This window comes from Myotis nattereri (assembly GCF_964212035.1).
Source record: "Myotis nattereri genome assembly, chromosome: 17".
In the NCBI taxonomy this organism is placed as follows: domain Eukaryota; kingdom Metazoa; phylum Chordata; class Mammalia; order Chiroptera; family Vespertilionidae; genus Myotis; species Myotis nattereri.
Genome location: NC_138092.1, coordinates 9,984,939 through 10,011,864, shown reverse-complemented (window position 1 = coordinate 10,011,864; position 26,926 = coordinate 9,984,939). Strand labels below are relative to the sequence as shown.

Here is a 26,926-nt window from a genome sequence, read left to right as displayed (position 1 = left end):
TGGTTTTTATCTTCAACATTTGGGGATGGTTTGTTACACGGCATCACTGAGGCAACAGATAACTGATACACCAGGGAGCTGAGGCTATCTCTGCTACGTTCTCCCTTCTACTTTTGAGCAATACCCTAGGATTAACTAAATATAACTCTCCTTGGTGTCATCCAAAATCTTCAACATAGGGTTGGCAGTTTTATAAAAACTAGTGTTTGAAGGATTTGTTTTGAAGGAGTGGTTTTCATGACGTCACTCTCAAACCCTGAGTAATACAATTAAAAGCTAATGTTGACAGAACACAGACTCCATGCCAAGCAGCACACTTTTAAGAGCTCTTAGATGTGCCAACCCCTTTAATCCTCACAGCAAGCCTATGTGGTAGGGACCTCCCATTCTATACATGAGGAAGCTGCGGTCCAGCCAAGTTAAATACACTCCCAAGATCTCACAGCGTGGGTGACGGGGAGCTAGAATTCACAGCCAGGCACTTGGACACAAAGAGCATGCTCTTAACCCCTGTGCACCCTGCCTGTCTCCCTGTCTAAGCCAGGACACTGTGGGTGCATGTGTGCGTGCACGCGAGCCAGCATGGAGAACGGAGGCGAGCGTGACGTCCCCGGCCTTACCCGAGCCTGATGCAGAAGCATAGTCATCGTCATCAATAGGATACACTCCGGAAGCGTCTTCAATGGAGCTGTTGTCCAGGTACATGTCTTTATCAGACGTCAGCTCTGCCCTCTGAGAAAGGAAAGAGAAGGGATTCAGGATGGTGAGGAAATGAGGGATGTGCTTATTGCCTTACTCTTCAGGTTTATATCGCAGTGACCACCCCTCCCTCTCCTCTGTGCCCCTGAACCCCCACTTCTGGCCCTGCCCTTCCTCGGGACTCCGTGCTAATGTGCATGAAGGGCTGATCACAGACGAATGCCCCTAGGGAGGCCGATGTGGCCTAATCCACAGAACGAAAATGGCACAGAGACCACAGCACCTATCACGCGCGGATTTGGTTACATTCTGCTAAACCTGAGCTTCGGAGGCCCAGGGCTAGTTTTAAGCCATCTCCGGCATTCACTCTGTCTGTCACTGTGCAGCACCCTTACTGGGAAAGCTACAAAACACTGACATCATGTCAGACGTTCCTGGGGATGCATACAAAGGTATGAAGGTGCTTAGGCTAAATCATCACCCAGGGGCCCATCAAGGCCCGCCAACGTTTGCCAGCCTGGCCTTGCTCAGAGCTTTGGCCACGCTTATCACTACAGCCAAGTGCTCCCCAGGGGCCTGGGCAGTCCAGAGCTTCCTGCCACAGCCCAGATCCAGGCAGAGGCCAGGCACGGCACCTTCCGAGGAGCAAGGCCAGTGATGCTCAACTGACAAGGGCGAAAGCCCACCGCGAGCCCGCTTCCAGGGCTCACTGGCTTAGCAGGGCCTTCACGGCCGATGCAGCTAAACCCACACTCGCACGTTCTTTTTCTATTACTGCCACTTGGTAACAGCGAATCGCTCGCTGGCTATGACGGATCACTCACTAAGTATACCAGTTCCACAGCTTTTAGCTCTTTAATAGGAGTAACACGTATGCATTGAAGGCAGAGTAGACATACAATTTTTTTTCAAATGGTTTTAGTGAACTGATATTTCACCACCAATATCTCATAGAAGCCCAGAAACAAATAAAGCAGACTCAGTCTCTAAACAATATTTGTGTTTGGACACAGGGTCATGCTCATTATTGTCCTATTTTAAAAAGTCAAATAGAATGTTTGTTCCTAACAGGAATTATAAAATAAAATAAAAGTATGTTTCCTTCAGTACACTGGCTTTCATCAGATTTCCTCTGAAAATGAAACTTTCTGTTCTATGGCTGGAACCTTCCTAGGAGGACAGCCGGGCCCAGCCCTCCACAACACTACCACTTTATTCTCTCAGGTTTCAGCTGCTGGCTGGGGACGCCGAAGTATTTTAAACCTGAGCCCACACTCCCCACCACCCCCCCAGGCTTCAGTGCCAACTGACAGGAGAGCCTGGGAACCCGCTGTATTTGAGCTACCACACACCGGCGCATTCTGAGCCGAAACCTTAGGGATTGGTTTCCAGCGGGCTGGCTTTGGGCATTGAATGACCACCCTGGGCCAGGAGTGTGCTGGAATTTTTCTGCTAGAATGGTCACAGCTTAACTCTGCGATCTGAGGCCATCCATCCTGCATTAGACCGGTTTCCAAGGCTATCACCATTCCAGGCTGTGATTCCCAAAGCCCGTGGACCGTGTCAGGAACCCTGCATTCTACAGCTCTGCCATCAACTTAAATGACCCTATGACACTCACAGCTCCTTGGACGGCAGGGACTGTACTCGGTTAGTCATTAATCTACCCCAACTCCCTGCAGTCCCAGTGCCTGGCAGATAGTAGGTGCTCAGTTAATGCCACGTGGGCTATCTGTGCTCCCACCTGAGAGCAATTCTCAGTCCTGCTGGCATTAACCTTTGTCCTGTGCTCTTTCAATCTTTCTAAAAACCTACTCCCAAACAGCCTCTGACTTCTCCGGTCCTTATATGTTCCCTAGTTATAAACGACTATTTGGGATTTTGTAGCATATGAACAATTTGAGACATAAATAGTCACCAGTTATTTAACTGTTACGTGTGTATTTCTCTCACCCCTCAGCTGAGTACAACTCACTGAAGGCAGGTCTTCATGGCCTGTGGATGCTCCCAGCCCCTCCCAAAGTGCACGGGTTCTTAACAAATATTTGTCCACTGAGATGACCTAAAACGAAGTAGCCTTTGTCTCAGGTTTCAGAATTAACACATATCACAAGAGCTCCAGGGTTCTGATCATTAAAATCTCTCACGTCTGAGCCTGGGCGATCATCTGCCCCATACGGTGTTGCACTGCATCCAATTAAGTAACTTTAGAGTCTTTTTAAAAAGTAAGTAAAAGACTCCGTTTACCTATCAGCAACTCCTTGGATGACTTGCATTTTCCTCTTGGCTCTGTCAGGGAAGTTGGATGTGGGAGGGAAAACACTAAGATATTTGATCCCTGTGTGGAAATTAAATTTCTATTCATTAGGTGACCCAGCTGTCCGGACTGACACATCCGTCAAACTAAAAAGCAGATGGGCAGAAAGATCTCCCAGAGACTTCTGGACACTTCACAGGTCTCCCAGTCCATGCACAGAAGTAGCCTGACAAGCAACTGTCTTCCCCGTGCCCATGGGCTCCTTGCAAGGAGCTGTTAGACCAAATTGCTACAAGACCAGGCGTGGAGGTCGGGGCGTGTCTAGAGCAGTTGACTTGCCCTCGGCTGCTTGGGGTCTGCAGGGCCAGGATGTTTAATGTGCTTAAACGGAGCTGAAGGTACTTGTTCCTCCATCGTCCCGTGTGGCAAATAATCTCACATCAAACCCACAGTCATCTGCTCTGATGCCAGGAGCGCCGAGCACCTGGGAGGAATTCCCGAATTCCGTCCAGAGAGTCCAATTTCACAATAAGTGGGCCCTCCTCACTCTGTAGCAGATAACACTCCAAGAAGATCTCCAGTGTCTTGCCTTTAAACAGAAAATACCTTTCCGAATGGAACACATTCCTTTTTGCGGAGACGCCACACTGTGCTAAAAGGACTTTTGCAGTTAACATGCCTGGAGAGGGAAATGAATTATGCAGCAACATTCCCTTAGGTCTCGCGAGCCACATGCGGCTCTTTGGCCCCTTGAGTGTGGCTCTTCCACAAAATACCATGTGCGGGCGTGCACGTACAGTGCAACTGAAACTTCGTGGCCCATGCGCAGAAGTCGGTATTTTGTGGAAGAGCCACACTCAAGGGGCCAAAGAGCCGCATGTGGCTTGCGAGCCGCAGTTTGCCAACCATTGCCTTAGGTCAAGACGATGTGCATCTCTCGAGAAAGCCACCAAAAGGGGCGACTCCAGACAACCGCTTCCACCCCCAGCCAACCCCCAGGACACCCTCCGAACACCCTCTGGCTGGACGAGACACCTGATGAAAGTCCCCGGGAGGGAGGGCGCAGAGGCGTGGCCCCCAAATCTGGAGCAGCTGCCCTAGCCCTACCGGAGGATTTCACGGTGAGGTTGTTTAATCTGGGACTGGCCATTTCTGTGAGGCCGTGTCAATCCTGCTGGCTAACAGGGCTTGGAGTACAAGCTGGAAGAAAAGCAAAGCTCATCTTTCAGACCTTTCCCCTTGGCTCATGCCAGAGGTGCAAACAGAAGAGCACGCCTGTCGTGGAAAGCAACTAGATACCACGAGGGGCAATCGGCAGCAGACGGAGATAGAGGCGCCTGCTTGTGCCACGTCCAGCGCGGAAACTGAAGCACTGAACAGCCTCCATACACGAGGCAGGTCTTCCCAGAGAAATGTTAATGCAACACCAGCCTTGGGTTTTCATAAGAAATAGAACAAACCAGTCCGTTTTCTCAGCAAACAAAAGCTGTGAGCCGAAACCAGTTTGGCTCAGTGGATAGAGCATCGGCCTGCGGACTGAAGGGTCCCAGGTTCGATTCCGGTCAAGGGCATGTACCTGGGTTGCAGGCATATCCCCAGTGGGAGATGTGCAGGAGGCAGCTGATCGATGTTTCTCTCTCATCGATGTTTCTAACTCTCTATCTCTCTCCCTTCCTCTCTGTAAAAAATCAATAAAATATATTAAAAAAAAAAAAAAAAAAAAGCTGTGAGACAGCCACTGAACTAATTGCTGGATTTTTCTCATGGAGGTAAAGGGCTCGTGAACTATCTTGCTTCCTTCCACCTGCCCGCGTGGGACTCTGTTCTTCAGAAATCCCAGGTCCTCCTTGGAAGATGCACTGCTTTATCCGCTAGATGCATGCCCTCTAATGCCCTAAACTAGTGGAACAGGTAAGATCATTAAAGCTCAATGCAGTAGGTGATATATCACTTCACGGTTTAAACTTAGGTTAGTAACAAAGTCAGACAGCCACGAACAACACCCACCCCTGGACCCAACCTTCAGAAAATTAGCCTTTGGACACAACAGTAAAATATTCACGTGGCCTGACATTACCCTCTGTTTCACATCACGGAAAGCAGATGCTGCCTTTGGTTTTAGGATAAAGGCACAGCCAGTCCTGATGTCGATTCTATACTAACGTTTAGGGTGATCACCAAGTGCCAAACTGACTAACTTTAGCTTATCCTTCTGGAGGTGACTTAGTAAATTATTTTATCACTAGCTGACACACATATTAAATGAAATAATTTCTCCCACACAGTGGCTCAGAGATTATATACTTGCCCTTTAAATGAACTTGCCAATTCTGGCCTCTATAGTGTAACCCAAAGGAGCCGATAATATTAGAGTTTGACTAAGAAATTATAGGCATCAATTTTTTTTCAAAAGTTAAAAGAAACAGAACACTATAGTGGCAAATTAGCTAAAAATCATCCAGTCCAGTTACTGGCCAAAAGGGAGCCCCAAAACTTTGGTTACCCTACTTGGGGCTCTTTCTGCTGCACTGTGACAACCCAGAACATGACGACATCAGAGCCATCCGGCCTGGGGTTCAGAAGGATTAGCTCTAGCTAACTGTTAAATGTCCCGTATGTGCCAGGCATTCTGAGCTGTGTGTTTTACAAGCACTGGCACACTTCATCGTCTCAACAATCTCTACTACAGACTGAGGGACTGAGGCTGGCCCACAGACCGCCAGCTCAGGCAGAGAGCAGGGATTCCAGCCCGTGTGAGCCTCAACATGTGAACTCAATGACAGTGTTGGCCACGCTACGCCTATCCCCACCCGCTTTGCTTGTGATTTGCATATAATCATAAAAAGGCCGTGAGAAGAGGAGTAATAATCATGTTGCACTCTGCTGGATTCAGTCCTTTCAAACACTGGCCATGGAAATTCACACCACCACCACCACCACCACCACCACCACCTCCACCACCACCATTACCCCCCCCCCCCGCCACCCCACCCCCTAGCAGAGCCAGAGTATCTATTTAACATCTTTCATTATTTATTATTTGTTTGTTTGTTTGTTTTTGGCTAATCCTCACCCAAGGATATTTTTCCATTGATTTTTAGAGAGAGTGGAAAGGAAGGGGGAGACAGAAAGCAAGAGACATCCATGTGAGAGAGACACACTGATTGGTTGCCTCCCGCATACGCCCACGTGCCCCGCAAGGGCTAGGGATCAAGCCTGCAACAGAGGTTTGTGCCCTTGACCAGAATCAAACCTGGGACCCTTTGGCCGATGCTCTAACCACTGAGCCAAACTGGCGAGGGCTATGTAAAGTCTTTTAGAACTAGCATTCGTGGCATTATAGATGGGAAAATTCTGGGTTAAGAGTTAAGAGCTCTAGCTAAACAGTTTCTTCTCTGCCCCATGTCCCTTCAGTTCCCCACAGCGAAAAAGCCTGGAGCCATGTCTAGCAAATGCCGTTCATTCATGTTTAGTAGTACCTTCTCTCCCCCAGGTGTTCCTCCTGAACCAAAGTTGTAATAGAAAGAACCATATGTTTACTACTAGGAAAACATACTATTTCCTTGAGTATGAAATATGACTGATAGATAAGTTTATAATCAAATACTGTTGTATTTACAAACACTTATCTTAAGGTTTGTTTACAGACAATTACCTGGTACCGAATAACGTACCAGGCTTGCTCCACCATCCTTTATATAATGCATACAAAAGTCAAGGTCAAAGATGAGGTCACACGTGGAAGAAAGTTCTTAAATCACTACCTAAAGAAAGGTCTTCAGCTCAGAACTGCTCCCAACACTAGGTTCTTAATTACAAAGAAAGCTAGATCCTTTCCTTTAAGAAACACGTCAGCACACCTTCCTTCCATAGAATGGGGTACGAATTTGAATTATTTATTGGTGCATCTTAGGAAAATAAACCCAATTCTGAAAAAAATCAGGTTATATAGAGGTAGAATCACATTTGAGTGTGAAATGTGCGACTAAAGGATGACTGGGCTGCTCATAAAAATGTAAGATCAAAAGAAAAATCAAGTTAAAAAAAATCCAAATTACAGACAAATGGAGAGAAATACGACTGGTTCCATAAACCTTTTGAAACAACCAACGCAGGCAGATGACGGAATTCCTACTGTGTGTATTTACATTCCTTTAAGCGTGAACCGATCGTTGAGAACTCAAGATCCGGGTTGGATTTTCCTGGTGGATGCCTCACGTGGAGTGGACTCTCTCTCGTCACTCAGAATGTACATTTCTGGACGAGGCCCAGGCCGATCACTGTGCTCTATGAACCAGCATATTGTAAAGGCCCAACAAGAGGGCACATTTTTCTGAAACGCTGAACCTGCTGTTAAACCATTTGGTGAGAAGAAATAACCACACTTTTTAAAGAAGTTACCTGGTTCCCTCACATCTGGGTAAACTAAACCAATGTTCTCTTACTTGGTCTCTTTAAAAAGGACACCTGGAATTCAGCCTTCTTACTACCTGTGAGGAGGACGCCAGGAAGGCAAGCATGAGCTTAGAAGGAACAATCAACTTGTTCAGAACGCCTCCAACGAGCCCGGCACAGCGCTAGCCTTTGGAGAACATTGAAATGGCTGGAAAAGCATTTTAAAAAGCAACACTGAGCTAGTATACTTCACTGTAAAAATTTTCCTCTTTTTAAAACAACCACACAAAAAACCTGAATATGGTTCAAAGCAGTTAGATTTCCTAGCCAACAAAGCTCAAATAGAATCTTTCTTTAATAAAATGCTCAGCACAATAATCAGCACGTTAACAAAAACAACAACAAAAAACTCTTGCCAAAGGGACACTTGGCTCATCTAAATATGTATTTAGGATTAAACAGGATCAATATCCTTCTCAGAAAAGGCGCCTCACTGTATGTATGTTGGCATAGCTTGTGCTTAGAATTATTTCCCTTCCCAAAATGTTTGTCTATTGAGTCTGCAGGACAGTAGCTCGGCTCAATAAGTGGTTTGCTGGGTGAATGAAAGGGCATCACAGATATGATGACCCAGAAGATCGAAGGTGCTTATCTAACTGCACGCTCCTCCTCCCCCAAGGCATCGGGACACACACAATAAGCTGGATGCAACTCCCCAGTTCCATATCCCTTTCATCTGGAACTGGGTAACAATGAACAGCCCTAATCACAGACACTCATTGAGAATATGCTCATCTATCAATAATCCTATCACTGGCATATCACCTACAAACTCCTGTGATCCACACCCCAGTTTCTATAAGCCACCATTTCAGGGAGTTCCAAGAACCCTTAACTAAATAAGCCGAGCAGAAAGAAATCGAAACTCTGCACCCAAATTGTTGACAGACCCCAAGCTTTATAGCCTAGAGAAGTGACAGAGACAACTAATTAAAAGGAAAAGGTCTCACCTGGAGGGAATTTTCAGTTTATGTTCTTCTGACAGTTTTGAAATATCTCTCTCTATATAAAAGCCTAAGCGACTGATCAACAGTTTGACCACTCGACTGGTAGCTATGATGCACACTGGCCACCAGGGGGCAGACGCTCAATGCACAGGCATGGAAACATGGAACAGACTGATGAATCTCAGAGGGAATGGGAGAGGGGGGAGGGCGGAAAGAGATTAACCAAAGATCTTATATGCATACTAGAGGCCAGGTGGACGGATTCGTGCACCTGTGGGGTCCCTTGGCCTGGCCTGCGGGGATCGAGCCAAAACCGGCAGTCCAACATCCCTCGAGGGGGTCCCAGATTGTGAGAGGGCGCAGGCCAGGCCGAGGGACCCCACTGGTCCACAAATCCATGCACCAGGACTCTAGTTTGAATTATAAAATTCAATTAATACGTTTTAAAAAAATACTCCTCCTGAAACTGGTGTGTTGCTAATACTAAACAAAAACCTATCTCCTTCCTCTGCAATAAAAAGTCATCTGGGGGGAGTGGGAGTGTGTTTGGATTCCTGGTCCAGGGAAGAGAAGGGAAGGGACCTTTGTCTTGAATTAAATTTGTTGGCAACAAAAACAGATTTCTCTGAAGCAATGTATATGAAAGCCACGCCTGGGACTCTGAGTGGGATTATGTTGAATATGCATGACACACAAAAGGAAAATGTTCATGACTTACAGATGTGCTCCAAGTCCGGCTTTCTTCCTTTTTTGGAATATCAAACAGAGGGAAGAAGTTTGTAGCCATGTTATTATAAGCAACGCTGCCTCTCCACCACTCAAGCTAGAATAGTCCAGTATTTATTTTGCTATCCATATGACCACAGTTTAGACTAGAGTAAAAATAGAAGCCGTGTGAGTCTAACCTGAAAAGTCCCAAGTGCCGGAGAGGGTCAGTATTAATATATTCGGACTGAAATAATGAGATTCTGTTTCCTGGTGGTGTTTGGCAGGAGGAGAGGGGGGAAAAAAGAGATTTGGAATTTATTTCTAATTCAGAAGTGTTTTGTAAAAACTACCATAATGGAACAGACTCCACGGCAAGCGCAGGAAGCCCACAAACTCTGGTTTAGATTTAATACTTCACTCCAAGGGGTTTTCAGCTGCTGGAATTTTAGGGCCCCAAGGCACAGCCACCTATATTCTCCACCCTACATGGGGGCTGACAGTTCTGCCAGAGGAAAATGGGCAAGATCGTAGGGCCCAAGGGCGGGCCTTGCCCTTCCAGGCTCCGGGCCCTGCAGAGAAGGAACCTGTGCTCCACAGCACTTGACAAATGGGATTCCCACAGGAGCCCGGGCTTCAGGGCTAAGCCAGCACCGAGACTGAATGTTAGCACGAACATGGACGCTTTACGACTGGCCTGTAAAGACTATGGAATAGGGGTCACCTACCAGCAATGGGCATGAGCCCCTTGGGAAGCACTTTGCTCATGCATTTTAAGGAAATCTAAAATCTATCAGACCTTCTCACCAGACAGTTCAGCTCTCAGGAATTATCCTAAGGAAATCTTCGAAAAACAAGAAGAGTTGGGGTGTTTATTATTGCATTAAAGGAAATCACTGAGTTCGTCAAAAAATACGCATAACCCATGGGCACAGACAGTAGTATGGTAAAGGCCTGGGGTGGGGGCAGGATGGATGGGGTCAATGGGGAAAAAGGGGGGCATTTGCAATATTTGCAACAATAAAGATAAATTTTAAAAAAAGAAAAGAGGCAACGGAAGGCCAACTACAGAGGGGTAGCTATGTGAATTACATATGCCATGAATTTTCTCATAGCATTAAAAATCATATACCATACAACAACGAAGAATGTTCAGACTACACGTTAAATTTAAAAAGAGTATGCTGTTTTAATATTTTCTAATATTGAAACTCTATTAAAATTTCATATCCATTTGACCAGGCGCTGAAATGGGAATGAAAAACAAAAGAATAAGAGTGAGGTGGGCTTGTGAATGCTTTCTTTCCTAATTGATATTACTATTACATTAAACAACACACACACACACACACACACACGGTGCTAAATGTACAGAAAGCACAAAACCAAAGAGTCCATGGTCACAAATGACCAAGGAGAGCTTCCAAACAGTACAACTGACTTCTAAAACCTTAATTATGAATTATTTAACAGTTAATACATTCAAACAGAGATTAAGTGCATCCGATTTTTAAAAATCTACCCACAGTATGCTATGGGTGTATACATGACAGCATGAACAAATCTTCACACCGTGGGAAAGTGCCACTCTGAAGTCACAAAGGCAAAGGTCCAGTCAGAGGGATATTCAATCACAAGAGTCCCGTTCTACAATGTCCGGAATCTAGTTACCCACCTCCTCAGCTGCTCTTTCCTCCTGGGTTGTGTAAGGCCAGGAAGCCACTCCATGTCAAGGTGAGGTTGCCGGCTTTCCCAGAGCAGCACCCGTCCAGCACAGTCCACCTGCAGCGGGGGCCACGCCAGCAAGCCCCCCAGATGTCCCTCGCTGCTCTGGCTGTCCAGGGCCCTCCCGCCACTCTCAGCTTGTCTGTCTGCAAAGGGAGCCTCTCGGACTGCCTCTCCTTTTGCCGATTCCAGGAAACCCTTTGGGTCAACACAGTGACTACCTGACCTCACGGAGCTTTTTCAAAGAAGATGACATTCACAGCTGGTTCCTTTACTGGAAAGAAGCAAAGCTAAGCCCAAGGGGGTCAATCAAAAGGTGATGAGACCGCTGATCTCAAAATTGGAGTCAAGCTGCTCCGAACTGTTAATACTCAAAGCGAAGTCACAGTGGGGTTGCACGGTGTGCCCAAAAGATTATTCGCATTCCTGAGATCGCCTGGAAAAAATACCCTGCTTCCGCCCAAGACTCACAGCCCCAGGCCCTGGATTCCTTTTTGCTATATTATAAAAGGAACTGCTCTTGACCAAACTTTTTTTTAGCCAAGTAAAACTAACAATGAGGGCCAGCAGCTTTTAAAGAAATGGCTTCCTTGATGGAGGAACCAGGAAAGGATTTAAAGGTATTTAGAGTCCATTATGAAATCCATCACAACGCTGCATGACACTCCCCGGGAAATGGGGCCTCCCCCAGGCTGCGGCATGACCCTGGAGGCAGGAACACGAGCTCCCAGACAAAAGGGCGCGCTCCACGGGGAGTGTGCACACCGTCACAGGACCTGTGCCATCGCTAGGCAAATGCGTTTCAGAAAGCACTTCAGTTGGTGCCTGAGTAATTTATTGAAGATAACATTTATGGTCCTGCCAAATGAAGAGGAAAGGAGACCTGTGGACAGTCACAGTTCCCTCCCCAACAATACATACTTTATTGGCTGTGCAAACCGACATGTAGCCAAAGCCTTCCCGGCTGTAACCTAATCCATCTCAGCGCCGCCTCCTGTCCTTCTGATCTACCTCGCTCAGACTGTCCATAGGAAGACAGTCTGCTGATGCAACCCTGTACTCTGATTCTTATGATCTGATGAGGAGGAGGAGGAGGAAGAGAAAACTCTCTGAGATAGTAGGATAACATGCTCAATGAAAAAAGATTTAAAAAGCACTTTAGAGAACGTACTTGAAAAGAGCATATTATTACTATTATTTGCCCCCAAATTGGGGGGTGGTTCAGGGTAATTCCAGGATAATTAAGTCTCAGTTGAAACACACATTCAAAAGTACCATTTCGGAAGAGACATAGCATTTTGTTTTCCAAAAAAATATGGGACATAAAGAAAAGCAAATAGTTATGAGTCAAAAATCTGACCATTTGAAGTAATTTTTTCCCCTCCAAGTGAGTCCAGTAATAAAAGCAGCTTTCTGGCTAATTCACCCAGTTGTGGGTTTTTTTTGTTTGTTTGCTGGTTAATCCTCACTAGAGGATTTTTTTCCCCTTTGATTTTAGAGAGAGTGGAAGAGAGAGGTAGAGGGAGAGAGGAGAAAGAGAGAGGAACATCGATGTGAGAGAGCCGCATCACCTGGCTGCCTCCAGCACAGGCCCCAACCAGGGCGGGAACCGCAGTGCAGGAACATCATGCCCTTGGCGGGCCAGGGCGATTTCCCCAGTTCTGAAGCAAATCATCCCAGAGGCCTCTTCGGTGATTTAGCACCCAAGGGTACAAAATAAAAAATGATAACGATACACCGAACACTATATTTCCTAAAAGTTCCCACATCCCCAGGATCTTCCATTCCTTGCAAATGAATGGGCCATCGTATTCCTGCAAATGCCTTCTGCGAAGCAACCGATGTCAAAGAGCACCCCTTCTTAGGAGGAAAGCCACCTGGGCTACCTGTTACGTCTTCACTTCCCAGAGAGCACAGCGTCTCCCCGAGAATGACACACCGTGGGAGCCCAGCCCACAGCCATGGTCTCTCACTCGGGTCCTGTCACTTGCTTTTCAAGATGAGACCCGTTTCGGACAGAGTTAACCGCTCCAGGCACCCCGCCTCCACCAGTGCCTCTGCCCACAGAGCCAGGTTGGCTATTTAACTGGTACAGGACCAGCGGGCGGCCTCGGAATAGCCTGGCCACGGGCTCATGTGTTAGATGCCCATGAAGATGCGTCCTCCTCTCCACACGGTTCTCAGGACATGGAGGCTGGGAAGCGATCAGCTTCCATGACTCCTCCCTTTGACGGAACACACCTGCCCACAGCAGGGCTCGGAACAAAGACATACTTCCGGCTCTCTCTTCCTGCTGTTAACCTTGCACACTGCTCGTACGAAAACCACTTGCTTCTGGCCCCTCCTGCGTTGGAGGCCGAATGACTGCAGCTGCCCGGGTAACCCCTCTGGCATGCAAGCCAACAGCTCCTCAACTAAGAGCCGCTCCTCTGCCCCCCGCCCTGGCCCACGGGGCAGCCACAGTCCCTCTAAGTGGCCGCATCACAGCACAGCCCCCCCCCCCCCCCAAACACACTGGGAACTGCTGACGCTCATACCAGAGAAGAATGTTTTTAATGCAGATTATTCTTTTAAAATCCTTTACCAAAGCAGCTGTGATCAATCGTGCCGGGGGCTCTGGAAAAAGCTGCCACTTGGAAATCACTAATATTGATTCTTTTCCCATTCACGGCTTTTAAGAAGAGAATCCCATGCTAAGAAACCATCATCAATTTCTCTAGACTTCGCTAACATGAAACAGTATCTAAAGTTAAAATATATCTTCAAAATTAAGTTAAAAGCAGATATAAGAAAACCATCTGTTAAGCTGCTTTGCATGCAAGGGACATGTTTGCTTTGAAAAGTCGGTCGAACGAATGCAGTAATTATTAAATGCTGATTAAACCTCAGCAACTCTTGTAAGGGCTGTTCTGCAGGTGACACTAGCTGAAAGATTAAAGGGAAATCTGTCTTCATTGGAGATCTGGCATGTCCCACTCTTCATTTGCAAGATAATATTCTATTTTCTCTGTGCCTATTCTTAGAGAAAACTATCAATTCTAAGCCTGTGTTTATAAGACAGTCATGATTCCAAGTGGTCACATCCTGACTGAACGTCCAAATACCAGAATGTTTTAAGTCTTTTCACAGGAATGCGAGTAGATCTATTACCCTGTCAAACCCGCCTTTCCACATCAGGCCTCTTAGAAACTCAAGCATTTCAAAAGGTGAGAAATCGATGCTTAAAGCTACAATGTGCGTACAGCGCAATCTGGCATCTTCATTTAAAAATTATATTAAAAACCCTCACCAGCATCAAGAGCCAATTTCCAGGTTAGGCATTAAAGAAAAAGCACAATTTAGTGTCATGTCTGCTATCCGCACTTCTGCTTAGAGAAAAACAGACCAAAGACTTTATGAAAATGCCATCCGTAAAATGCATACAGACCTGAAATCAAAGTATATTAACAGCCCATAATACTTTGTGTCAGCGTGGCACTCACCACGTGAAGAAATTAGATCTGATCAAATCCAAAGAATTGGCAAAAAACCCCAACAACCTTGCCATTTGTTTTGTTCCCAAGTTAAGAGTAATTTCAATTTCAAGGCAAATATCTGATGATCATTCAGGTGTCACATTCCTGGCCTCCTGCAACCTCGGGAGCTGACTGAGGGCTGGGTATAATCTGCCATTTTATTAGTTGAGCAGTTTCACTCCCTCTCCACACCCACCCCAACCCCTCAAATTAGAGAAAGCCTCTGCTTTTCCACCAAACTAAACAAGCCAGAGCCCAGAGTTCTGTAAAACTCCTTAACACTGGCTGATCAAGGGCCTGAACCTTTGTCAAGCCCTGCCTCCCGGGGCTGTCACACAAGGAGGATTTCACAGCTTCACTGGCCCAGGCAACCTTTTTATCCCCAGGAAGTTATTTTAAGCAACTTTTCTCCAGCAAACAAATCTCTGGCCTTCCTCTCTGCCATTGTAAAATTGTCACAGCACAAAGCAGTTCTGCATTGAAGCCGAAATCCGCCTGGTCAACTAATTTCAATTCCATCCTTCTGTTTGAATGCTCGAGATCAAGGCTGTCCGGTAAAATTTACTATGACAACAGAAATGTTCCATACGTGCCTTGTCCAAAATGGTAGCCACTGGCCACCTAGTGGCTACTGAGCAGCTGAAGTGTGGCTAATGCAACAGGCGTGCTGATTTATTTTATTTTTTTTTACTTACTTATAATCAATGTAAATTCAAATAGCTTCATGTGGCTGGTGGCTACTGTGTTAGGGAAATTCAAGCGGGAATTTTTAAACTGCTGTTGGCAGCCGAGATCAGAGCTGTCCACTGATGCTGGGCGAAGCCACGGCAGGGTTAAATATATTTTTAAATATGTTTTTATTGATTTTTAGAGAGAGAAAAGGAGAGGGAGAGGGAGATAGAAACATCAATGAGAAAGAAACATCAACATGGACTGGCTGCCTCCTGCACGCCCCACACTGGGAGTCCAGCCCACAACTGGAGCATGTGCCCAGGCCAGGAATTGAACCATGACCTCCTCCTGGTTCATAGGTCGTTGCTCAACCACCTAGCCAGGCTGGCCAGGCTAAATGCTCTCTCCTTAAACAACACCTCACATTAGTAAACATCAATGCCCAACAACAAAATTGCCTTTTCCATCACTCTCCCTTGGCACTATATACCTGCCAGAAAAATTAAGGATTCAATCTAACTAGGTCTTTAATAACTATTTATCAAACACCTACTATGAGCTGAAATGTTCTATCATTTGTTTAAACATAAACAGCAAGACCTGTAATGAATAATCAAAATGTGGCACAGTGTAATATTATTCTGGGATAAAATGAAGTGCTATCAAGCCACCAAAAGACATGGAGGAACCTTAAATACATATTACTAAGTGAAAAAAAAGTCAGTCTGCCAAGGCTACATTAATGCATGATTTCACCTACATGAATGACATTCTGGGAAAAGTAAAACTATGGAGACAGTCAAAAGATCAGTGATTGCCAGGGGCTCTGTGGGGGAGAAGGAGGGGTGAAAAGGTGAAGCATGGGGTTTTGAGGACAACAAAACTGTATGGAACTGTAATGATAGATACATGACATCATGCATTTGTCAAAGCCCATAGAACTGTACAACACAAAATGTGAACCTTAATGCAAACTATGAACTATAGCTATTAACAGTGTACCAATATTGGCTCATTAATTGCACTATACACAAATGTACACAATAATAAAGTTACACAATAAGCGAAATGGGGAGGGTAGAGGGGTATATAGAACTCTATGTACTATCTATTCAATTAGTCTATAAATTTTAAAGTGTGCCAAATAATAAAGTCTATTGTACCACAAGGTCCAAATGCCTGGAAAACTCCTGAGGCCCACCCAAACATTCTGCCCCGAGCTATGCAATAATTGAGATAATTGAGAGGGCCCCTGGTGCTAGGATCACAGAGCTATGCTCTGTGCCAGTTTTTGGCAAACCGGCACGCAAGAGATGGTTCCTAGCTGCTACCAACAGTTGTACCTGGCTGCCTCAGCCAATGGCATCGGACTCAATTAGCTTTACCAAATAAATATTCGTGGGTTTCTAAAAGTTGTAAGCGGATCATTCACAGTGGTGATGGGTATTATGAATCCTCATTCACTCATTCCATCCCTGCCTCCACTGCTGCATTAAGCAAGGAGGGAACTGCCAACAGCAGACAGGCGAGTGCTGTCTTCTCCGGGGAGAGTGGCTCGTTTGTCTAATGTATGAAGCGCAGCGCTCCACCACTGTCCCTCCGCTGAGCTGTCACCGTCACTGGACTCACTGATAAATCACAGGCGATAAGAATTCTAGCACACAATGGTTTAAATGACAAAACTAAAAAAGACGTTCTTGGAAGAACTGGGGAAATCTGAATATAGACTGGATATTAGAAAATATTATAGAGTCATCACTGACTTTCTAATATAAGATATTGTCTTTGCTTATAGCAGGTGAATGCCGAAGCGTTCAGGGGCAAGTCTGCTGTTGACCAAAATGTACTATCAATAGTACAACCCCCACCACACCCCCAAATCTATATAAAAAAGAGAATAAAGCGAACAAGGTAGAATACTACCAATTACTGAATTTAGACGGAAGAGACTGTCCTACCTGACACACAGAGGCAGGAGCAGACCATGTATATGTGTGTGTGGCCTTAATGGAATTCATGTATGTATTCAACAGGTTAAAGAAACAGAAGTGGAGGTAAAAATTACAGGCTATGCCCTAGCCTGTTTGGCTCAGTGGTTGGAGCATCAGCCCACAGACTGAAGGGTCCTGGGTTCGATTCTGGTCAAGGGCATGTATCTGAGTTGCAGGCTCGATTTCCGGTCCCTACAAGGGCACTGTCTGGGAGGCAACCACTTGATATGTCTCTCTCAGATCCATGTTTCTCTCTCTCTCTCTCCCCTCCCTTCCACTCTCTCTAAAAATCGATGGGAAAAAACTATCTTCAGGTGAGGATTAACAACAACAAAATTCCAGGCTATGAGTGTCTCAGATATTACCACCAGGAAAACAAAACTTGGCCTCCATGAGCACGTGAGTCATGGGAAGGCTATTAAAACATCGGTGTCAAGAGAATGGCATTCAGAACTTCACTCCTATCTCCATCCTCCCCAACTCCTTCATTTAATTAAGTAAGAAATAGGTGGTAGCATCAAATCCGAAATTATCAATGTATTCCATATTAACATACTAAGAGGGCAACTTGAAAATTCAAGCTGTAAGCTTATGATTTGTGTTATTTTCTGTGTTGTACTTCAGTAAAAGGCTTATGAAAACACAGAGAGAGAGAGCAACCTAACTGTAGAGAGCAAAGCCTTGTCCCTGGTCCCAGCCTCCTCTTTAACACGGGTCTGCATTTACCGGAGACACAGCCGGTGGATGTGGTGGACGCTGTGATTCTGTTCCAGGCACACCTGCCGAAGAGAGGCCAGTGCGCAAACCTCTTCAGCAGCTTTGCCTCTGAAGGGAGCACTGCAAATACCTCCACTTTTCATGACGTTTCGGAAAGGCTTCGATGTCTAGTTGCTGAGAACATACATGCGGCTGAAGGATGTTTTTCATGCTGCTTCTGTTTTCCAAAGACGTAAAGCATAACATAAAGATGGGAGGCGTTTAGTGTCTTTCTACAGACGGCGTCCAAGTGCCTCGAAACCTTCCTCGGAGAGCTGGCAGATGCCGGGGCACAGGTGCGATTCTGATCCCAACGGTGCAAGGCCCTACAGCCTCTGTGCAGAGCAGGCCTGGCTTTGCTGCTTTTCAGCTAATGGAGATTTTGCACCTGGTAACCACAGACAACCACTCTTAGCTGGCTGTTGCTTGTTGGGGGCCGGGGGGGGGGGGGGGAGAACTGTTGTTTTTGTAGGGAATATGTAAGGATAACTATGGTTTAAATTCTAAATAGCCAAATGGCAATTCTAGATAAATTCCTAACGGGACAGCTGCTGTATATGCTTGAATTCAGATACATCGCGAATAGGTTTTCTTGCTGCTGGTAAAGCAGAGAGGATGTGGCAACAGTGCCACCCGTTCTCTTCCCCCAGAGTTTCCAGGTGCAGACTCTAGGTCTCCTGGTAGCCCCGCTACCAACCAGGGTCTTCCAATCTCTTTCCAGCCTTGTCAGCCGCCCAAGGTGGCTAGAGACTTGAGAGGGCCCCTAGTGCAAAGATGCTGGCCACTCTGTAGCCACTTAAGATAAGAGTTGAGCCGAAACCGGTTTGGCTCAGTGGATAGAGCGTCGGCCTGCAGACTGAAAGGTCCCGGGTTCGATTCCGGTCAAGGGCATGTACCTGGGTTGTGGGCACTTCCCCAGTGGGGGATGTGCAGGAGGCAGCTGATCGATGTTTCTCTCTCATCGATGTTTCTAACTCTCTATCTCTCTCTCTTCCTCTCTGTAAAAAATCAATAAAATATATTTAAAAAAAAAGATAAGAGTTGATTCATTCATTCATTGAGCACCGACTATGCGTAGGGAGCTAAGATCACAAAACTGAATACGAGTGGACACTAGCTAGGCAGAGGAAAGAGGTGCGGAGGGCAGGGAGAAAATAAGGGAAACTGAGGCATGGGGATTGGTAGCATTTAGGGGGTGAAGACAGGATGGGGAACTCAGAGGAGTCCCAGTGCTGCACAGTGGAGGGTAGGGTGTGTGAGATGAGACTGTGGATGGTCAGATCCTGGATGGGCCTTTGGGGAAAAACTAGGGAATTTGTATTTATTCTGTAAGCAAATGAAGGACTTGAAAGGGAAGTTTAAATTTGTTTATTTTGGAAATATCTGGGTTGGGTGTAGTATAGATGATGGATTAGAGGGGCTGGACTGGATTAGGGTGAGAAGTCAAATTATGGAAGTAATTATGTAAGAAGTCAAGGGTGGAAGGATTGGAAAGGAGACGAAGGAATCAATAAAATTAATGAGGGTAAAATCTCCCGCTCCTGCCAACTGGTTAAAGGGGTGAGTGAGAGGATATGATGATTTTTTTTTTTTAAAAAAAAAATGACAACAGCAGCTGCAGTCCTTAAGGAGCCTTTATCCCAAAATCTGACCAACATCCAACGAGGCAGATTTTAATTCCGAATTTACAACTGAGCCTTAGCGATCACATGGTCTGCCCACCATCACCTGAATATTAACGCTAACACCCAGGTTTCTGATCTGGTCCCTGGAATGAGGAGCAGAGCTCCACACTGACTCAGGAATACAGGAAGGGGCAGGTGTGGAAGGTCACACAGCATATTGTGTTGAAACAGGAGTTTGAAGAATGAACAAGCAGGAAAGCAGGACGTACTAGCAGGACTTAAGATCAGAAGTGATACATGATAGATAATCGTGTCTCCACTTGTGTTGAGTAACTGGATTCGCATAATTGTTTTGGCCACTTGTGGGAATGTCAGGCCACAGGGCAGTTGGGAGGTAGAGAGAATCCTGCACTGAAACGCTGAGGGTGGGCTTCCTTATCTGTAAGATGAGAAAACAGCAATGCCAACCTCCTGCATTTCACGTGAAGATGGAAGAGATGTGTGAAACAGCTAGAGAAAACTGGAAAAGAAAAACCCAAAACAAACAATCCTATATAATAAAAGGCTAATATGCAAATTTTCCCCTCGACCGGGAGTTCGACCAAGAATTCGACTGGGAGTTCAACCAGGGGGCGGGCTGGCTAGCCAACCACCTGAAGCTCCTCCCCCTGGCCGCCCCGGCCCCCGATTGCCCCCCTCCACCTGATCAGGGGCAGGGACGGCCAGCGAACTGCCCCTGGCCCCTCCCCCAGGCCTGCCCGGCCCTATCAGCCCTGATCAGAGCGGGCTGACCGGATCCCACCCATGCACGAATTTGTGCACCGGGCCTCTAGTTATTTATATTTGTGTAGCTGCATCTGCTTGTTTAGGCAGGTCAAGTACTCTGTGAAAAAAGGTAAGTGACTGGCTGCTCCTCAAACTCAAGCCACCTCCCGGGAGATCAGACGGCTTTCTCAGTCCATCATTACTAAGCCCGGTGTTCACAATCATCGCTCAAGAACACACCCAAACAAAAGAAACTGATCAGGACTGAAAAACAAATGAATAAAGACTCTGTAGCTAAGCCTAAACCTAACTCCACCTCGATATGAAGCCACCGAAATAGGAGTTCCTCAGGAGTTGAGAAAGTGGTGAATTAATGTACTTGGTGACATCTATTAGTTGGCTGGCCATTTGACAGTAAACACAGATGTCACGCTATGTGCAGCGCTGAGCAATCTAGAAACCGTGCGATAAACTTCTGGTTTGTGGCTCAGATCTCAATAATTACAGAAGGGGCAGACCACGCCTCTATTGCTTTTAGAAAATTCACTTAAACAGCACGCAGGCTACCAGGAAATGATGCCTGGTCATTCCAGGGAAGCACAGGTACCCAGTCAACTTTTAAACTCCAAAAAGCCTGGGGAAGTGGCAGTCACCTCTCCCACTCACTCCACCCCAGATGCCCAGAGCCACCAGACCCGTCCCACTGGGGAGTTCAAAGGTAATCATCATCGCTGGCTGGACTCACCGGTCCCCAGTAGTAGGTACAGATATTTCACAGGCCAGAAAATGTTTACACAAAAGGAAAGATTTTAGGTATTAACCATCTTCCCCTCTAATGTGGACAAACATTTCCATCAGAGGCTCTGGAGTCAAAGACTATTAAGAAAATGATTCACCTGGTGTGAGGTTGCCTCTCATTGTCCCAGCCCCCTGCACAGGGAAAAGCTGTAATAACAGATAATGAGGCCGCCAAGGTGGACCCAGGAAACAGAACTTGGCCACGGGACTACCTGAGCCAGCACTGACGGCCTTTTTATATGAGAATAAATACATCCCAACTTCTGATCCCAACAACATTCCCCTACTGAGAACGCCAACCCTTCAGTTTACTTGTCCTGAGCCAAGACCTTCCTGGAGAAAGTCTGCCTGTGCAACAATAACAAATGCCCCCAGAGGCTTGACAGAGCCAAGATCCAAAGGTGCTAATGACACTGATCTCTCCCTCTGGGTCCCAAAAGCCACCAGGCTCCAAAGATGAAAGTTCATGAAATAGGAAATGTTCAAGGTACTGCCTTTGAGATGTTCTATTATTTGTGACAGTTCCAGTTTGTGGCCAGTCAGGTTTTCTTCCATTTCAACATAGATTTGTTGTTGGGCATTGTACTCCACTAGCCGACAGGATGGGGCGCTGGCCTCTGGGCACCCACCAATGACCAAATAATTAGAAAACAGTGTGCTCTTTGCTAGCAGACCAAGCACATCACCAGTGAAACAAGCAAATCCAAAACTGCAAACACAATGTCAGGTTCAGTCAGATGAACTTGCCATATTGCAGGTCAGAAATGTCAGCAATTTCCTATGGTTTAATCTATAAAAAATTTACATTTTGCCCAGCCTGCGTGGCTCAGTGGTTGAGCATCGACCTATGAACCAGGAGGTCACCAGGCTTGAGCCCCAGTTGGTGGCGTGCAGAAGGCAGTCGATTGATGTTATGCTCTCACATCTATGTTTTTATCTCTCTCCCTCTCCCTAAAAAATCAATAAAAACATTTTTAAAAATTATTCATGAGATATTTATAATGTTCTTTTCATATGAAGTCCTTGAATTCTAGTACATATTATATACTTACAGCACTGCTCAGTTTGAAATGGCCACATTTCAAGCGGTCAAAGGACAGACTTGGCTTGTGGATGGCACAGTGGACAGCACAGGTGAATTAAATTACCTGGTCTTATTTTTTTCATTTACCTTTTCTCTGGCTGAAATTATCTTTTCGTTATATATATTTATATGTTCCTCCATCACCCCTCAGCAGGGGTCTTTGTGTCTTTTTTTTCTTTTCCTGCTCTAAGCCAGCATATATTAAATAGAATATAGTTTTAGACCAGTGGTTCTCAACCTTCTGGCCCTTTAAATACAGTTCCTCATGTTGTGACCCAACCATAAAATTATTTTCATTGCTACTTCATAACTGTGATGTGGCTACTGTTATGAATCATAATGTAAATGTCTGATACGCAGGATGGTCTTAGGCGACCCCTGTGAAAGGGTCGTTCGACCGCCGAAGGGGTCGCGACCCACAGGTTGAGAACCACTGTTCTAGACAAATGTAAAAGCAGGTGCTTGTACAAATGGAAGAATCTGTCTCCAAAATATCACTTGAGATCGCGTACTGTCTGGAGTGGGAACATCACCGGCGACTACCAGTCACCCTCCCACTCACAGGAAGACTCGGCGGCAGCATCGGACAGTGGTTAGGAGCCTGGGACCCGACTTGCTCGGCTCTGCTGCTTGCCAGCTGGGTGGCCTCTCTGAACCTCAGGCTCCTCATCTGGAAAGTGGATGGTAGGAACAGCCTGTCTCACAGGTTGCCAGGAGCATTAAATCAGTTCATATTTGCAAACTTTGTCTTTTAATTTTCTCACCGCGCTGCCCTGGCTGTTAGGCATCCCTGGAGCACCCAGGGCCAGAGCAGAAGTGAAAGGACCAAGGCAGCTCAGCTACACTGGGGCCCAGGCCACTGGTGATCAGATTTTTAAATTTATTTTTATTTTATTTTTTGGTTTTATTTTATTTTTATTTTATTCCATCCCCCCACCCCTCCACTTCGGCAACCATCAACTTATTCTTATATCCATGGGCCAGTTTCTGTTTTGTTCTGTTTAATCATTTGCTTTATTTAGATTTTAGATATAAATGAAATGATACAGTATTTGTCTTTCTCTGACTTATTTCACTTAGCATAACAACCTCTAGGTCCATCCAGGTTGTTGGAAATAGCAAGATTTTCTCCTTTTTTATACCTAAATAATATTCCATTGCATTTATACCACATCTTCATTACCCATTCATCCAGTGACCGACACCTAGGTTGCTTCCACATGTAAAGCACTGTGAACAGAGCCTGGCCCACAAGTGCTCTGGGTATTTACTACGTCAATAACTCACATTAATATGTCTTACTATTGCCATTTCAGGACCGACTTCGCACTGCTCGTGTGTCTTTCTTCTCCGTACAGTCCATCTACACAGCAGTGCCAGGATCCCTGTGCCACAGGGCACGCCTGCTCACACCTCCCCAGCTCACAGCACTAACTGCCCCCACTGGCCCCAGGAGCCCATCTAAATTGCCCCGCAGGGTGAGCTAGAGGCAGGGAGCACAGTGGGTGAGGGCGGGGCTCCAGGTCCCAAGGGCCAGGGCTGAGCCAGGCTCTGCGCTTACAAGCTGAGCAACTTTTGTGAACTCATTCCCTTTTCCATGTCTTGGGTTCTCTATCTCTAAAACAGAATAATAATAGTACCTATGTCATGGATTGTTGAAAAACTAAATGAGTTAACATGTGGCAAGCCGTTTTTACAGTGCCTAGCACACAGTAAGCAATCAATAAATATCACCTATTATTATTACAGGGCCCTCCCCAACTGGATTCAAACCTTTACAGCTTCACTTCAGTCAGCAAATATTTACGCACCTACTAAGTGCAGGTGCTGTGTTTGCCTGGCTCTTCCTCTCATGGGAGCTTACAGTCGGGTAGGAGACAGGTAAGAGTCCATTATATAATCCGGGGGGAGGGGGTAGATGGTCTGCTAAGAGTGGTACACCTACTGCAGGACCCCACAACCCGGGGACCTAAGCCAGTCCTGGGGTGGGGGTCAGGGAAAGGGATTCATGGAGGAAACGATATCGAGGCTGAGACTACCAGGAAGAAGGGGGAGTGAGCACAAAAGAACATTTTACATTCTCACCCAAGCTCGGCCACATGAACCTTCTCCCCCTCCTGACCACACAATGGCTCCATTCCTCTGCATGCCTCTTACTTATAGGACACCCTTACTTATGTCTGCCCATCCCAAGCAGATGAAGAGCTCCCCCAGGCACCTGTTTTTCTATCAAGCACAGAAAATGTTCAATCCATATTCATTGAATGAATTCACTTTCCCCTTCGTTTCCCTTATGACCAAAGACCCACATTTCCAAAATGGCAGCCTGAGTGGCAGTCCTGAGCTGTCCCAACCAGCTCCTGGCTTCAGCAGACCACGTCAAGTTACAGTTCACATTCTACAAACTTGCTGGTACAAGAAAAGATGGCACTGACTCAATCTCTGTGGCATTTATTCCCATCGATGCATCAAGAACTCCAACCAGGAGTCCACCTCCAGGTTTCCATTAGGCCGTCATGGAACCTCTCTGTCCCACATATGTCACTCCTCCATCCCCTCTGCCTCTCCAGCTAATACCGACAGTGTCAGGGCTCCGTCACCAAGAACAAATAAGGCCATTGTAACAATTGGACAGTTGTTTTGGCATCTCCACGGGCTTTGGTTATGTTTTAAAGATAGATTATAAAATACGCATGCAAGCAGCACCCCCTTTGTTGAAAGCAACTCTTTGAGTTGGCTAACAATTTTATTCGTTAACATTTCATTTTCCACCCCCGCAAGCTGTGTTCGTGCACCACAAGCTGTGCCAAGAGCAATTAAAAACTTCTGAGGAAGAGAGGAAAACCCACAGGCTTTGCTGTAGACAGAGGGTTTACCTACCTCCTACCTCGTGTAACTTTGTAAGACAAAGTAAAGAAAATGGAGACAACGCTCCTTTACGTTTACTGATTCTAAAACATGAAATGGGCTTTACTGGCATATTAGAAAAAGAGTAATTATGCCTCTGTAAGAAGTGGTGGGGAAAATACGAACTTTTCAGTGTGTGGTAGACCTAGGTTCAAATGACAGCAACACTTCATAGGAGTTTCTTCTTCTAAAAGGTGAAGATTGTATGACTACCTTCTATGGTGGTTGTAACGACCACATGCACATAAGTGTCTAACACTGTCTGGCACGTGGTAGGTACTCAATAGATGTTACTTCCACTTCGTTCTCAGAATACAGGTGGGTAGTGAGGCTTTTGTGATAAGAATAAGTGTAGGAAAAAATATCTATGACAACTAAATTGTTCATGTGAACTCCCATTGAAATTAAAGATAGCAGAACAACCTGGCCAGTGTGGTTCAGTGGTTGAGTGTCAACCTATGAACCAGGGGGTCACGGTTCGATGCCCAGTCAGGGCACATGCCCAGGTTGTGGGCTCAATCTCCAGTGTGGGGCGTGCAGGAGGCAGTCGATCAATGATTCTTTCTCATCATTTATGTTTCTATCTCTCTCTCTCTCTCTCCCTTCCTCTCTGAAATCAATAAAAATATATTTTTTAAAAAGATGGCAGAACATGCCAAAACTTAGAGGACTTATTTTATAAAAAGACCATTTTTTTCTTCAAACTACAATGGAAGAATGAGAATTCTTTCATATATTTTTGCTACCAAATTTTATAAAGTCAGACTGCCATGACATCTGATAGAAGCCATTATTAGCTCTGGGCCCTTACTAATGAATTGCACTTACGTAAACTTTAGAAAATAAAGATATACATGAACAACCACACAAAAACAGACGCACATACACCCTCTTAAATATCAGTATTTACAATGGGATTAGAGTATGAAGATAATGCCCATGCTAGGTCAGAATGGTTAAAAAAAAGAGAGAGAGACTACCAATCTCAGGGAAACTAAGAACAATCAGCAAAAAATATTTTTTGGCATGGTGTATATGCTTGTTAGTTGTATTTCACATAAAATTAATAAGTGTAATAGTTAATATAAAAGCTTCTTAAGGCATGTAAAATATGACCAATTAAAATCTGTTATGATTCACATTTCTTTTTCTCATAAGTGTTCAGAGCCTAGAATGCTTGAAAACTACAATATTCCTCATCATTCTGATGAATTAGCTGTAGCCTTTGCTTCCGGAGCTGGAACACCATTAATGGTTTCATAACTGCATAGCATTAGGACCAATTAAAGGTTCTTAAAGAGTCAAGAAATATTTAAAGGCTATGAGAGAATTTAAGTGTTTAAGTTCATTAACTTACCAAAGTCAACTCCAATGTTCTTACATAAAATGTGTTTTAAAGTTAAAATTCCCTATTTCTTTAAGAGAAACATCTGAGAAGCCCACAATACGGTCAGCCAATATAATATAATACAACCATGATAAAACACCAGACATTTCATCCTGTTGCTCTATGTCTGTGATATACTTTCACATCATTTAGTGAATCTGAAGTTCACTGAACCATGCAACAGCCTTTCCAATCAGACCTTCACCTTCCTAGGGCTTTGGAGGGAAATGCAGTCTCTCCCAATCTTGTGTGACGCTGGTATGACTGGTGTCAGGGAAAATGAGACACAGCCACAAGGCAACACTCTTAAGTCTATAGTCATAGAAGAAACTGCTGTTGGTGTCCCCAGTATTTAGTTCTCTTCCCTCCCCCTTCCCGCCTTGTCCCTAACCTAATACAGCAGATCACATGTGTATACAGCCTTAGGATTTATATGTTAAATTCTACTTATCCAAAACCCTATCAAACTAGGACTCCACCTAAATTCATTTATTCAGCATAGAGAAACAATGAAGAGTATTTTCAATACAATGATCCCATAAGACCCTGAGATATCTTCTGAATCAAAGATGAAGTCAGATACAGGGCAGTTTTTGGTGATCAGTGTGATTTATCAGGGCCTCACTGCACTCACCTAT

At 45.4% G+C, this 26,926-nt stretch overlaps 1 protein-coding gene across 1 annotated transcript in view; it reads right to left on the bottom strand.

The window, feature by feature from the left end:
* Positions 1–26,926, bottom strand: part of SDC2 (syndecan 2) — a 94,317-nt gene that overhangs the window by 9,249 nt on the left and 58,142 nt on the right. The window contains exon 2 of the mRNA XM_081111573.1: positions 621–732. Within this exon, the coding sequence (XP_080967699.1) occupies positions 621–732 (112 nt within the window). The remainder of the gene's footprint in view (positions 1–620; positions 733–26,926) is intronic.